The sequence below is a fragment of the Rhea pennata genome, chromosome 6, assembly GCF_028389875.1.
Source record: "Rhea pennata isolate bPtePen1 chromosome 6, bPtePen1.pri, whole genome shotgun sequence".
NCBI lineage: Eukaryota > Metazoa > Chordata > Aves > Rheiformes > Rheidae > Rhea > Rhea pennata.
Genome location: NC_084668.1, coordinates 14,120,326 through 14,136,632, shown reverse-complemented (window position 1 = coordinate 14,136,632; position 16,307 = coordinate 14,120,326). Strand labels below are relative to the sequence as shown.

Here is a 16,307-nt window from a genome sequence, read left to right as displayed (position 1 = left end):
ATTTTGTGGCAAAGTTAGGATGCCATGTCATTAATGAGGGGTCCTTTCATACAGTCAGTACTCTCCTCCCTTAAAAATAAATAAATAAAACACTCTTGACAATTGCAGCTCAGAATGAGACTTTTCAAAGATGTTTAGTTCTTACAGATTTCATGAAAAAAGAGGAATGAGCTGGTATGAGAGGCAGTATTGATGCCTTTTCAGCCTCGTAACGTATTAGACCTCTGAGAATCCCTGCAAGGGGGGCGGGGGAACGGGTCAGCGCGCGTGCTCCCTGTACTGCAGGGTTTCACTTTAAGAACCTATATTGGCCGGAAATAAAACTTCATTAGTTCTTCTCTTTGCAGAACTACTTGTTTATTGACATTTACTATAGATGATAATAATTCTTACTCTTTCTAGAGATAAATGAAGTAGGTGGAAACATTGTTATGCAATGCTGTCTGCATTGTTTAAATGAATTTGTGTGTACACTTGTTCAGATCTGCATTGCTAAGCTTCTATTGATTTCCCATTTTATTCCGTAATATGTGAGGCTTCTGTGCTGGAAATAGGATGGTTAGCTAACAAGCAGTTAACTTCACTGTGCACAGAAAGCAGTGAGCGCAAAGTGAACTCTGCTTGCTATTGCTTATTCATGAAGCCCCTGAAATGGACGGAATATTTCTAATGAAAAAATGAAAAATGGAAGTTTATCTGCACATACAAATCTTTTCTCTGATGTTTTTGTAGCCATAAGTGTTAGCAGTAGAAAACATTAATTTGGTCAATGTATTTGTGAAGAGAAGCCTAAGCTAAGTATATACAGTATATCCCCTTACATATGTTTAACATATCTTTTCTTGCTTTTTATAATTGCTAAAGAAATTTATCTTTTACCATCAATGTATATTCTGAAGTAGAAAGGAAAAGTATTTTGAGGTCTATAAAGCTAGCTAATGTCACAGTTTTAACTTCAGGTTCCTATGTTAAACTATAGTCGTTGCCATTTTAGCCAATTAAAGAGCCTATAGAAGTTTTTATAGAAATTAAGCGCACAGGAGCTAACATATCTTTTGAGACCTGTCACTTTGCAAGAGTTTTCCTCATTTTTTATCTCGGTCGTGGAATTAAAACTTAAACCTGATATGAGCTTTTCTGATAAGTAGTTTCTATGGGTGTTTATAACGAATGAGTGTGGCTGACTCTACTTTGAATGTAGAACTACAAGAAGGAAAATAGCTGATTTTGCAATAATACAAGAGGTCCCAAAATGGAATTATTTTACAATAAAGCAAGAGTCATGTTTAAATTTTCCACTCAGTGGAATACTTTTAAATAAAATGCACCAGAGCATTAAAAAGTCTACAGCTGCGTTAATATCTTGTTAAATTTTTTTTTGGTGAAAATTAAAGTTTCTCCTAACACTATGCCATCCCTGCAGAAGTTGCATTTGTTGCCCTAGCTCAGTCTCTGTTTCTGTGGTTGGTTGTGGCAGGAGTGATTTATTGCTTGATATCAACATTTGTATTTCTCTGAAATTCTCTAAAACTTCTGAGTGGGATAAGAGGGAGCTAATTTGAATGAACGATAGATTTGTACTGAAAGTCTAGCAAAATATTTGGTTATTATTGGAAACAGGAAGTATTTTTAGAAAGAAAAATGTTTATGCTTTCTGGTTTGTTAATTCTTTTTTAAGTTGTTTTTCTGCTGCTACTGTCTTTGGTTGAAAACACTTCTTGTTTTAAAATGTTCATCTGTTCCTTTTGCTGCTTCTGGCTCCTCCTTTACTTGAAAGAGTGGACAGAGAGAGAGTAGATGAACTTCTAAAACAGGCTTTTCTTATATGGTAATTAAAGAAAACTTCAAAAGTTCAAGGGAAGTCAGAAGACATTCAGCAGGCTTTTAACTTAAAAGAATGCACAACTGCTATTTCAGAGTGTTACTCCAAAGTATTAAGAATATTTTACTTTCATTCAAACCAAAATAATGTGAAATACCCAATGAGAATAGCTTTTTTTTTTTTTTTTTTTTTTTTAAACTTGTTTACTTTGACTAGCAATCGTTCTTATTAAGGTGCCTGCATATATGGATGCAATTTTCCACTTCTTGCACAATTGGATAGTTGTTTTTCACATTTATTCATCATAAAGGCATATCTTCTTTTCATTATTTTAAAATATGAGTTGAACATAAATACTGGAATATAAAGTAGGTGAAATATAAAATTTGCAACATTTTAGTGAAATACAATGTATAACGGAATAGCCTTGATTTACAAAGCTGTATTATTATTTTACTAATCACAGTTTAATTTCTTTCTCCTAGCAGTTAAGAAATAGCATACAAAATGTAAAGTATAGCTAGAGAGAAAACGTATTAAAGTGATAAAAAGTGATTTTATTTTTAATTATAATCCTTTTTTTTTAAATAAGGTACCAGTATTTTCTGCAAATTAAACAGGACATTCTTACTGGAAGGTAAGACATCTTTCTCATGAGATCCGTTACATGCAAGCGCTGTTGAGGAAAAATTTGTTAAATTAATGATGAGGGATTTTGCCTGCAAAATATAAATAGATTTAAAACAACTAAGTTATTTGATTAATGCAAATTGAAGTGTTTGTTTATCTGTCCAACTTGTATATTTATAGACTACAAAAAATTAGGCTTTTCAAAATAACTGTATTTCATATTAAATGTGTAATTTTATTCATTTTTCTCTTCTTAAAAACAAACAAAACCAGATTGCCCTGTCCTTATAATACTGCTGCTCTTTTGGCTTCCTATGCTGTTCAGTGTAAGTATAAGTACTATTCAGATACTTTTAAGTACGGGAATATATAAGCAGTATTACTGATCAGTTAGTTTCCACATAATGCACTGTAATAATTATAGTTAAGTGTATTCACATTACATTGTATTGTTGTATTCACATATGCAATGTTACTGCTCCCATCATTAAGGAAAATCGTCTGTTTCTTTTTTCCCCAGTGGACTGTGTTTTGCTGTATTTCATTAAATATGAAAAAATACTCCTCTCTTTTACCCTTTTCTTTCTTTAAACCCTTACAGTAAAAAAACAAACAAAAACACACATGCATACACACACACGCACAAAAACCTTTGCATTTCTCTGCATTCTGAAGTGCAATAGTTCTTTTTGAGAGTGATACCAAGGAAATTTTTAGACACTTGCACATTTTTAAGATATGTCCTACAGTGAACCTTGAAAGAGGTGAGGAAAAGGGAATTCTGGTCGTGTCTGGCCAAATAGTTGGAGACCTGTGTTGCCAATTTTAAGCCGTTTTCTGGGATAGTTAATTCTTAAAGATTGGTGTTTAATCCTCCTCCTCTCCCCCGACTATTCTGCCATAAAGCCTAAAATTTTCTTTTGTAGTTAATGGAAGAAATTTCTTCCATATTTAATGGATAAAAGTAAGTGACTATTCAGCAGTTAGTTCCTGAGATTTGATTGTCAGGAGTCTTTTACACATGTAATACGTGTAAGCCTTTTATATTTGTCTATATTCACGTCTTTGCTCTTAAAGATACTTGTATCTACATTTAGTACTATGTATGCTCCATATGTGTCAGAGTCTTAATCTTTCTAGGGAAAAATGTATAGTAATATTAATGTAATATTGCATGCATAGCTTTGGTAAGTGAGGAAAACTTTCTCCCCTTTTTCCGGATCAGTCAATAGCACAGTTTCTCTTGAGCAAAACACCCCAAATCTGTCTGTTTGGGAATAGACATGTACGATTAGTCCTGTCAAAGAGGTATTAAAAGCCATACCTCAGGGATTTACCTTACAAGTGATCAACTATTGGATAATGAAGCAGGCATTATGAGAAGTTTATGACATTTTAAGCTTCTAAGAATGTGATATGTTTATATATAAAGTACTGTAGAAATAGTGGGTATGTGCAATGCATTATAGTTGTATTTATATTTGAGATCTCTCTGTCCTTGAGTTCTAAAGCGTGCAAAGCTCAGTTCTTAGTGATTTTCTGCATGTCCTATCATTAAATTCTCTCTGGCTTTAGCTCTTGGAATTCTTTACTAATATTTGACAAGAGTAGCCATAGATCTTCGGCAGTTCTGTGTTCTCTGTAATTCTCTTTCTTTTAGCAAGGCTCATATATACACTCTGTTATGAAACCTAATCCCTTTTGCAGTTTTTAAATGATTTAACATAGATTCTGTTTCTGGCAATGCAAGTGCTGCGGACTTCTTTCCTACTTCCTTTCCCTCACTTCTCCTTGCCCTCCACGAGCACCTTCATCCCTCCTCTTGTCACGTCTTCCATGCCCCGTAGAAGTACCAGTAAACCTGCCCGGGACCCCGCGCCTTCTCGTATTGGTGTGAGCTTGCCCATTTTCACTTGTTGTATTACTTAGTTATTATGGTAAAACTGTTATACGGACTACTGACATGTAAAACTGTTTTACTTCCCATTATAGTTCTGACCTCAAAGTCTGTATTTTTGTCAAATTCTGTTTGAGTTTGTATGCTTTTGATTTATTATGACAATAAATGTGATTTTGATTCATTTCTTGTGATTTTAAGAAATGTTTTGTTAGGAGTTTTATAAATGCACTTTTCAGTAGGTATATGTCTGTGTGCTTTCTCCACATATACATTTGAGTTTACCAAAAAATACATATTTTTTAATGCTTCTGAAAATATCTTGGCGCAGAATGAGTTGGTGGTTTTTGTAAATCTTAATCTTAGTGAAGAAATGATAGTTTTATAAAAACAAACAGAACATGCTTGTAATCACAAGAAAGTAAAGCTAAAGAGATGAAGAAGAAACAAATACCTGAAATATGTTGGAGTATATTTATTTAGTACTAGCCATTATGACAGCACTTATGAATTAATTTATATATAAAAAAAATAAAACACTTGATACATTTGCTTCATAAGCACCTTCTAAAAGCTTTCTTAAAAAGTTTTCACTGACAACGTGACTTGATTTATACAAAAGAGAAAAGGAGAGTTTAAATGTCTTCTGTATTTTTGTTTGCTGTGGATCTTAAAAGTATGTGAGAACAGACTCTTGGGAATTTGGGGGCATTGCACAATGCCAAATACCTCAGCAATAAACAATAATCTCTCTTTTTAATATTTTAGCCGAGCTGGGAGACTACAACCATTCAGAAAACTTGCCAGGCTACCTCTCAGACTATTCTTTCATCCCTAGCCAGCCTCAAGACTTTGAAAAAGAAATAGCAAAATTACATCAGCAGCACATGTAAGGATTTACAGCAGAAGATATTGACTGACTTTGTCAAATCCTGACTGCTGATGCTGTGCTATTGTATGAAATAAAAATACTTTGTCTTAAAGGTTTCTGTAAAGATGTATGTGTAATGTGGTATTTTTTTGTAGAATGTCTGTATGATAAGCACCATTAATACTCTGCACAGATCTATGGCAGAACGAGGGGGAAGATTTAGTGAATAAATTAATGTTTTAAAGCTATACTGAAAGGAAGTATTTGAGTGAATTTGAGAATATTAACTTATTAGAAAATAATTTCTTTAATGGCTTTCTCGATGATTGAGAAAGCTGTTTGGATAAAGGCCTTATTTTCATGATGCTCTTACCATTAGAAAAGAGTTACTTTAGAAGTAACTGAGACAGACATAACTTTTCTTCAGTACCTGTGTTTCCTGTCTGCAATTCTGTGACCTTTTCATGGAAAAGGTGATGAAGTAATGGAAAAACTACATAAATGTATATATTTAATGAGTAAGTATGTAAGTGATGCTCTTCCAGTGATGGTTCCTTGGTGTTTTAGGACTTAGGTGCTTTGTTGTTACACTAACGTTTAACAAAATTTAGACTGTGTTTACAGAGATACCTGTTTAATTTGTGTGTGTTGTTGGCACTGCAAACTGTTATTACATTTCAATCAATGGCTTGGTAAATTCGGTTAAGTAGGGAAGAGAAAATTAAAATGGGTTTGTGATAATTTAAGTTTGGAGGATAAGCCTTGGAAAGAAATTGCTATTATCAGTACAAAATACAACTTTGCAAAAGTAATTTCTAGGTTCCAGACCTCCACAGGCTTTTAAATGATACAGTGCATTAGAAGCATAAAACATGTATGTTTGCAAACAGTATGTGGCAGACTCCTTTTAAGCCTTTGTCTATGTGGAAGCAGAAGTATTTTCTGTTAAGATGTTTTGATTACAGTCTGTTCATGGTGAGAGTGGGAACTGAGATTTCTGAGGAGAAAAACAGTGGAAACCAGTGCAGGTTTTATCTGAGCTCACTAAAGAGCCCCGGGGGAGTGGGTTTGTGTACATGTTAGAATGTTTCTTATTTAATATCTTTCTTTCAGAGGACTATCTCCTGCAGAAGCGGAGTTCAATTATCTCAATACAGCACGTACCTTAGAACTTTATGGAGTGGAATTGCACTATGCAAGGGTAAGTTTGGATGAGCTAGTACTGTAATATAAAAGTCAATTCCTCAGATTGATGAGTTTTTTTTTTTTAACTTTTTGCCTTTTTTACCTTTTGAAAACAACTTTGTTTTATAAGGTGCTTAAATGAGACTTATCAATTTGAATAATCTCTGATTGACTGTACTGAGAGTATCTCTTTACTTAAAATTGGACATATTAATATTTGCTTTATTCAGGTTAAGCTTTATTAGACTGAATACCTGCTCAGTGAATAAGAAAAACATGCTGCTTGAATATACTTCTGCTGTTTAAGGGTCTGTTAGGTTCAGATTAGAACCAAATTAAGTCATTGTTGTTATTATATAATGTGAAATATCATATAATGTGACTGTATTGCAATGTGATATAATGCATCATGTGTGTAGTGTATAATGTGTTGTTATTATATAATGTGAATTATGTAATGTAAAAACAAATAGTAGTTATAAGTAGCGTAAGTAGTAATATTTATATTGTTCTTTGTCATCTTTTTCTTTTCTTTTGAAGGATCAGAGTAACAATGAAATAATGATTGGAGTGATGTCAGGAGGAATACTAATTTATAAGAATAGAGTACGAATTAACACCTTTCCATGGTAAGGAAAGCTGTTAAAACAAATGCTTTTGTTTTTTAATTTCTGAACATACTTTACCAGCGTTACAAATTCAAAACAAAACAAAAAGACTGAAATGTAGTATCAAGCTGAAATATTTTACCTCATGCTGTGCAATGGATGATTTTTATGAATGGGTTTTTTGCAGGCCTTTTTGCATGGGCCTCCTTTGCAGGCCATGCTGTTAAATGATTATGGTCCAAACTGTAATTAATTCTAATATACTTTTTCTTCGGGAGTTTGTAAGCATACTTTTAAATTCAATTATATGGCCAGGGCCATTATTGTGGAGATGTCAACTTTATTCTAGCTCAGAGTCTTTAAAAGGACCACTGAAATTAAAAAATACAGTGTGGAGAATAGTGATTACTACTACCTGTTTCTTCCTATGTAATTTAATTGTACTGAAGGTGTTAAATGTAGTTTAGGTATGAGACTTGGGGGTAACTGAGTTAGGGGATTCTCAGATACTGTTCTCTCTTCACCCATAGGTAGTTCTTACCATTTTCATGATAAAATATATTTGTTGAAGAAATTGCTGTCGTTTCTTTCTCCTCTTAAAAAAAAAATTGCTTCTTAAAGCTATTCTCTTTTATATAATCTTGGAGTTATCCTTATAAAAATATGCTATTCTGCTTACCATCAGTCTCTTCTCTGTTGGGATCCTGTTTCTACTTAATGATAGGAGGAATGAAAAGATTTGAGAACTCCTGTTCTGTTGGATCGTACCACTGCTCTGTCAGAGTTTGGCACCTCCTCCAAAGCTTTTTTGTCTCCCTCAGGAGTAACTTTTGCTTCGTTGATTTTCTTGCCTGCTTAAAATCCACTTAGACAATCTTCCTTATTACATATTTCTTTGAATATACTATAATGCAGAGTGGGCTAAGACAGCTGTATGGAATTGTAAAAGACATTATTTCACCAAATATGAATTGTTCACACTAGAATAATGATGAAAAGTCTTACATTTTTCTTTGCTACTGATTTGTGTGAATTGATGTTAGAGTCCCAGCAATTGGTACAAAAGTTTTCTGTAGCCACATAACCAAAAGTTTGCTAAGTCCATTCTGTCCTTAGAAGCAGAGCCTTAACAGAATGCTTAACCATATCATTTAATTGCTGAAATTCTGGATTGTAGTGTAATCCAGAGTTACTGTTTCTCTCGGGTGATTCTGAAAGTTGGCACTAACTTATTTTTTATTAAATATAGATACAGAAACACGTTGCAGTTTATAATTTTTATGGAAAAGCTGTCTTGAACTGCGACTGCTGAGCACTCTCGTAAATCTCTCCTTGAGATCTACTTACTTTTCTAAAAATTAACTTTCTCAAATAACAGCAAAATTTTTTAAAAGGAGGCAGTGTAGAAGATGCAGTGAAAATGATCTGTAGTGAATTCTGCTTGCTGCTCTTACATCGTTCTGGCACTGCAGATAGAAAACTACTCCAAAGCAGCTAGGAGGCAAACTGGACAGGAGGCCTGATTTCACTTTGCTTCTCCAGTACTAGTTTCTTGTGTGATCTTAGCACAAGAATTGGGTATCCTTGTATCAAGTATTACTATGTGAGGTCTGTGAGAAAAGTATGAGAAGAACAGCAGCACATAATCCAACCAGTTAATGATTTGGCAAATGACTTGTGCAACTAGTAGTGAATAAATACCCTGTGCTATGCAAAAACGTCCCTTGGAACTCTGTTATTTTTATTACATTAAGTAAATGGGCATGTAGGGATTTTCTTTACAATATGGGATGATTGTATAGGTTGAGCAGCATTATTTTAAAAGATACATGTTACCATGGAGGCAGCTGTTCTTTACCACCTTTTTACACCTGTATGCTCTTTTCAACCTGTCATTATACTTGTCTGTATGTCTGCGTGTCTAATCAAATTACCGTACCCAATTTTCTCTAAAGCCTTAGTGATGAATGTCACTGACTTTTTTTTTTTATTGGCATCTATCATATGGATTAGAAATAGCTACAGATAAAACCTAGATTTCTCAAATTTGAGTTCATTGTATAAATGATTGGAAAGTGTTAAAAGTTACTGCATAAATTGAGAGCAGCTGAATCACATAGGAATTAGATTATCGTGTGCATTGCAGAAATAGAAGTAGGATGAAATTTAACAATACAGAGCTAAGTAATATGCATTTAAGGGCTAAATAAGAAACCGTTAAATGGTGGAGCCTTGTCAATCAGGAGAAAGATGTGAGTGTTGATGGGTTTTTTTTTAAGAAAACTTGGAGCTTGAACTGCAGTGTAGTTATGAAAAGGCTAGGTAGATGACTAGCAAAGTGTTTTCTGGATGAGCAGAGTAATATTAAAATTCTAAAAGGTGAAGTGAACTTCTTTTAAACTTCTGGGTGTATATGTTTTCAAAAAGAAAAAATTGAGGGGCAGAAGAGAAAAAGTACTAAGATGCAGGAACAGACTGTAAAACCTATTTATGAGGATTGGTTAAAACATTAGACCGTTTAGTCCAAATAACGAATGAAGATTGAAAAAGCATTTGATTGTTTCATGAGTATTCTTGGGAATAAGTACCAGTGGAAATAAGTATGATTTTCAAGATCAAATAGATATAAAATGAATTGGAAATTAGAAAACTTTTTAACATCAGAAGGAAAGTTGTGGAATGGCCTCATAGTCAACAGTAGTTAGAAATGAAATTTTGATACTAGAATTCAGTGATCGGTTGGTTGGGTCCCCAAGAGGAGAGTAAGGGAGTCATCACTCGCTACAGCTTTGCGTTGTTGTTTGGGCTTCTGCCGATGACGTGCAGGGACCAAAAGGATCCTTCCACCACCGCAGTGGACGGTAAAGTTTCCAAACTCGTCTTCCCGGAAGCATCAAAGTTGGCCTTATCTTAAGACAGGCCTTTGTGCAACATTTGGCCATGTCCCAGTCAGCACTGGAACTGGAAGTTACCTAAAGTGCTTGACTGTTACGTCTTCTTCATGTAAACAGGTTAAATTGATTGCCTCAACTGAAACAGTGAAAAAACTTTTTTCTCTCTCTCTCTCTCTCTTTTTTTTTTTTTTTTTTTTTTTTTTTGTGAGCAGTCAAGTGACATATTTCCACATAATTCCACTTCCCTTGCTGAGATTCAAGATATTAGTGACATTCCTTATCTTTCCTGTAGCCCACTGCATTTCTGAGGCATTTTGGTTTTTTTTCTAAGCTTAGTCTCAAGTTTTGCTGTAGGATTTTAGGTGTCCTGTGGTTTGCCACGTTAAGAAACAAAGCACAGGGTGACTGGTGGAACCAGAGTAGGTTTTCTCTGAGATAGCAAAAGGCAAATCTATGACAAAAGTATTATCCACAGCCAGCTATAATTGAATACAATAAATGTTTTACCTGAAAATGTATATAGAAAAGTAAGCCTGAGGCAAACAGAGCATGAAAATATTCAGTCTGCATGGCTGGTTTGTAAATGAAAACTGGATCTTGCAGCGAAAATTGTGGACCTACCATAATAAATTGTCAGTTAACCCTGCCTTTATGATACTGGCGTGTTTTAAGAGAAAATTCTGCAGTTGGGAAGAAGTGTTAGGACCATTTTTGGATTGAGGCTGCTTTGTAAATGCAGTACTGTAACAATCAGGACAGTATTAATCCAAGCTGCTTTTACTGCTGTTTTTTTTTTGGGGGGGGGAAACAGTAAGTAGAAGTAGTAAGCAGTTAGAAGGAGGTTCTGTAAAACACACTAGTAAATTATTGAGTGCATACAGTGTAAATCATATTAAGCTACGCGTCCCTACTGGAGGCTAGAGGTTTCTGTGAACTCTGCTTCATCTTGTTTGCATGCCAGGGATACTGATCTAAATTCTGAGTGTGGTTTTGTGTGTGTGTGTCTGCATGTAATTAAACAGTTGTTCTTTATATTCAACCATATCAGCTGACGTGAGCTGACATTAATTTTTTTCCTGTGAAGACTATAGGACCAACACAATGGGTCTTAAAAAAAAAAAAAAAAAAAAAACTACCACAAAATAAACACCACCAGTCTCTCCTGCTGCTCTGTGCACCCTCTCCCCCAAGCTTTTCATCCTACCACAGGCTTTCTATTGCTCTGAGTAAGGATCTGAAATGCCAAGTTTCACTGCATGGGTCATTAGTATACCTACTAACTTTCCTTTTTATGCCTTTAATCCTGCAGTTGTTCCAGTATCATGACTCACTATGTTGCTTCTACTTACCCTTACTCCTGTAAAACTGGAGCTGTGTAGATTGTCTTCCCTGTGCCTGATGTTTAAGTGGTGCATGTTCAGATAGATACCCTTTTTCAGTACGGTTTTGATAGAAGTGAAACACTAGGCATGCACATATTGGGAGGTGGGAATAAAAGTTTAAGTATGCTGCTCAGAGATTGATCAAGCAAAATGTGTTTGCCCTCTTCTCTTGGCATTATGTCTAAATGGCAGTAAAGATTATTTGCAATCTTTATCAGCATGATCTCAGGGAAAAGAGAATGAGGAGGCAAATAAGGTAATAATAAAGTGAAACAAAGGAGACTGCCTTTTATCTGGTGTATCCTAACTTGATCCTCCAGTATCGTGAGTAGTTCTTCTCTTCCCCAAACTTTGCTAATAGATACAAAAACCTGGGAATCCAGGGAGCAGATCTTGCCCACGAAGTCTAAAGAAGAAAAGCACCGAGGATCTCAGCCTTTTCTTTGTCCTTTGTCACTAGATGACCAGTCCTGTTCAGTACTGGGGACACGCTTTCCTTTGTCTCTTTTGCTGTTGATGTGCCTATAAAAAGCCTTATTGCCTTTCACATCTATTCAGCCAAGCTTTGGCCTTCCTAGTTTTGTCCCCGAATGCTTGGGTAATACTACCGTACTCTTGCTTGGGTAGTCTGTTTTTGCTTCCGCAGCCTATACGCTGCTCTCCTGTGTTTGAGTGCAGTCAGGGTTTTCAAGTTCGGCTAAGCTGGCCTCCTCTCATGCTTGCCTGTTTTCTTGTACATCAGGATTGTTCTGGTTTCAGAAGACCGACCTTGAAGATTGGCCACCTCTCCTCAGCTTGTGTTCCCCACAAGGCAGCCCTCAAAGGAATTTTGCATGATAGATCTCTGGGCAAGACTAAGTCTCTTCTCCCAAATTCCAGGGGGGATTAGTTTACTGCTTGTCCTCCTCACTTCCCTCAAGATGTTTAACTCTGCCATCTAACAGCCACTGCAGCTAAGTGTGTTTGTGAGTAGTGCTTCCAGATCCTAGAAACCTGCTGGATTGCTTGCACCCTGTCTTAATGCACTCCTGGCAAGTGCTGGGGTGGTAAAGTTCTCAGTGAGAACGAGGCCATGCTGTCATGGGACTCCTTCCAGTTGTTTGAGTACTAGCTTCACTTTAGTCTGACTTAAATATCTCTGCATTTAAAAAGATATGACTTATGGTTTAGGATGTGCCCAAGCTACATATAATTGGAGACTGGAAGATCATGGCAGGAAACTATCATGTATGCCTGTTCTTACGCTTTCTTCAACATGCATTTTTTGGCCACAGTCAAAAAGAAAAAAGAAACGTAGGCAGACATACCTTGGCTTTCACTGACTATGGATATTCTTATTTAATGCTTGGGTATTATTGAGGCGTAGAGACTCTTAACTGCTGTATTTTTTGAAAATAATTCAGGTTCAACTTTGAATCATTTCATTGTACTTGAATAGTGAATCTTACAGATAGAGTTGGGCCTTACTGCCTACTGTTGTGAGTGTATGTGTAGCCTTCATCCTTGCTGTTCATCCTTGAGTCTGTGCATCAGGAAAACTAGTCATTTATTTTGTAGAAGGAAAGCAAAAAGTATGAGTAAAATGCAATAGGATGTTTTTATAAATAGAATAGTATGTTTCTGGTAGCACACTAAGCAACTCTGTTATAGGTATACTAGTGTGTACAGTTCAGTTGTTAGAAAAGGTGTATATTTTTAAATGTTCTTTTAATTGTACTCTACCCCAAAATCTGATTTTAGAAAATGAATCACAACTTACTTCTGTTTACATTAAATTATTTAGGCTGCAGTTTACTTATTTCTCATTGTGCTCTCAAAGACCTCTATAATTACTAGTAAGTTTCTCATTCAGCAAATTTAGGACTGATCTCTTAACTGTTCTTAAGTAACTGTTTTATCATAGGAGGTACTAGAAAAATGCTGCATTGCCAATGTAATAATTTGATGTTTGCTAGCTAAGTGGTAGTTGTCTTACCTTACCTTGAGAAATAAATACAAAAAGTAACAAGTTATTAAAAATTCACAATAATACAGAAAAAAATGACTTTTTTTAAACTAAAGGCAAAGCTTAAAAAAAAAGGAAATAGAAAAAGAGCTTTAAGCATAATTTAAGGGCGAATATCTGCAGACACCCTTTATATGATTGGAGAGAGAAACTTTAAACAAATTGGGACATCCAAATTAGGTTTCTGCTCTGCATTCTCCCCAGAATAAAAATGTCTCCATTTAATTTGATTAAGAAGATAATATCTATATATAGACACCTAACTTAAGTGTCTCTTAATGTGAGTTGTGCTTCTCAACCTTTCCAGTCAAGGGGTTTTGTATTAACCAAGGTGATAAATATGCAAGTAGTGATTCCAGTCATTTTTGAGGTCCCTACATGTTCTTCATGAATAAGTTAGTTCACTCTATATCTCAAAAATTGTATCACTAACTTCAGTGACATAGTACAATTTCTTTTTTTCTTGGTAGCTTTACTAAACCAATATAATAATTTGAAGTACAGAGAATCAGAAATGACAGTTTAGATTAGTAACAGTGCTCTGCATAAACACATAGTATGGAAGGCTAATTGTAATGCCTGAGGAGTTTGTTGTTTAATTTCCCTGAAGTTAACTGTGTGATCTAGATTCTCTTGCTTTGAATTTCATGAAGAGTGTCAGCAAAATCATCTTTGTGTAAGATAGCATATAAATTTAGCATTCTAACTGCTTGCAGTGTTATACCAGTTGTTCTTTTTTAAATCCACGTGAATTAATGTGGTGGATATACAAGTTGTTCCTTTTTAAATCCGTGTAAGTTAAAAGGTGGTAGCCTTGCTTTCATTCTTGATCAAAATAATACTCATTTATGAAATTCAGCAAAGGACATGCACCAGCTGCATGTTACATGTCTTTGAAAAAAGATATAATTAGATTGTGATGGGAATATGGCTTGTCTTTTCCTATTTAGCATAACTAGCATTATAATGACCATGCAAAATTGCCTGAAATTATTGCTAGCTTCTCACATGCTTATAGATAACCTACATGACAAAGGTCTGTAGGCTGTTTTTTTCCTGTCATATATTTCAAATGTTTCTCGTGCTGATAGTGTGCAGGTATTTTAAACTTTTTTTAAAAAAAATAAAAATATCAAGATCATAAGTCCATAACTTCATTTTCATATCTTGTCTAAGATATTTTGCTAAAGCAGCTTTTGGTTACATTTAGAAACATGAATGAACATAGAGAAAGAATGTCTTTCAGTTCTCAGGTGGAGCTGAGTGTTATTTCGTATTCCAAGGGATAGTGAAGATGATACCAGAGAAGAGGATTTCATACTGGGATGACTTGGGGATAGAATAACTCTTTGTTTGTTGGAGCTGGTAAATATGTAAATTAGCAACTACTTTGAGTTTGGGATTGAAGCAATAAGTGAATGTGGTAGATAACTCAAATATGTAGTTTATAAATCTGAAATTATACAAGCTATTTTACTTAAGCATTGAAATCTTCTGTCTATGGCAATTTCGTTAAATCATGAAAGCTTTTCTCTCTAGAAAATATATTTTTGGTAGATGTACTTAAGCTTTTTAGCATGATTCAGTATACTAAGTGTTTAAATATTCTGATTTTTATTTTTCATTTAGGTTGAAGATTGTAAAAATTTCTTTTAAGTGCAAACAGTTTTTTATTCAACTTAGGAAAGAATTGGTGAGTACTGTCTTAAACCTGGTCTCAAAAAAATCAGAACAATGACATTTCTCCATAACTAAAAGTCTACATTGCACTTAGCATGATATTATATTGATTTTTAACTGCAATTAAGTGTCCAGTATCAGGTACATTCTGGCCATTTCAGTTATCAAATGGGCTATTACAGTGTTGAATTTTTTTTTTCATTTGATTTGCCTTGAGTTTTAGATACTTGTAACTTCACATTTTTATATGGGAAATAAAACTTGTTTATTTTAAGAAATGTAGAAAAAGTTGAAAGTAAATCTATATTAAATTTTAATATCAGAAGAAACCAAGTTAAAATTAAAAGTAATGCCTAATTCTGCTTTAGTTGTATATATGTTTTGTAAATGCTTGATTTATGTTTTTCAGACAAGTCAGCTTTATTATTTATCTTTAAATGGATGAGATGAGAATGTCTTTGCAGTTTTAAATGACATACTGTAATGTTTTTCATGCCTGCTTGTGAATCTGTTAGGAAAAAGTTGAAGCTTTATATGATGACTGTGTGTTTCATTGCTTGTGGTGTTTGTTTGCTACTCTGTGAAGCACTATAGGACCACTGAGCATTTAATTCAGCGAGAAATGAGTTGTTCCATGCCTCCAAGAGATTAGAGTCTAAACTCATCACAGCCAAATCGCTGGGGGAAGATGAATGAATTTAAATTAAAGTATGGCTATGTGATTAACGCATCAGATTAGTTAAAAGGATTTTGTGCAATTCTTACTTACAGCTAAAAAGAATTGAAGATCTGAAGTGCAGAGTTACTGAGTAGATAGAAAAGATGGTTTCTAGGCAGAAACCATCGTGAGTATTGTAGGACTATTACAGTTTTAGGCACAATACAGCTACATAAGAAAAATGTAAGGAAGACCTGTTATATCAGAACAGGCCAATAGCTGGTGACTAAAAATAGCATGAAGCTGGATCAGACTATATATCTTAAAAGCCAGATTCTATAGCATGAGGTCCAGAAGTTTGAAATTTTCACAGATGGAACTGCCTGACTAAATGAAGAATTTCAGTCGTGTACCAGTTGGCAGGAGAGGTTGGACACTTGGGCTTAGCACAGCACAACTAGCTGTCAGTTCAGAAATGAAGTAGCAGGAGCTGGAACTAAGCAGGGATTTTGATGCAGATATGCATGGAAATAAATTAATTTTGGCTATTACATGAAGTAAGCAGGAGTTCCTATCAACTTGAGCATATATGTAAGAGAAATAATGATGCAAAACTGGGGAGCATAAAGTTTCATCATGGTGACACAGACATATTTTAATACCATTCAGGGGACA

At 34.7% G+C, this 16,307-nt stretch overlaps 1 protein-coding gene across 4 annotated transcripts in view; it reads left to right on the top strand.

The window, feature by feature from the left end:
- PTPN4 (protein tyrosine phosphatase non-receptor type 4) overlaps positions 1-16,307 on the top strand; it is a 73,368-nt gene that overhangs the window by 14,985 nt on the left and 42,076 nt on the right. For all 4 annotated transcript variants that reach the window (XM_062578216.1, XM_062578213.1, XM_062578215.1 and 1 more), the window contains exons 5-10: positions 2,415-2,459; positions 2,726-2,778; positions 5,118-5,238; positions 6,334-6,421; positions 6,946-7,034; positions 14,924-14,987. In XM_062578216.1, the coding sequence (XP_062434200.1) occupies positions 2,415-2,459; positions 2,726-2,778; positions 5,118-5,238; positions 6,334-6,421; positions 6,946-7,034; positions 14,924-14,987 (460 nt within the window). The remainder of the gene's footprint in view (positions 1-2,414; positions 2,460-2,725; positions 2,779-5,117; positions 5,239-6,333; positions 6,422-6,945; positions 7,035-14,923; positions 14,988-16,307) is intronic.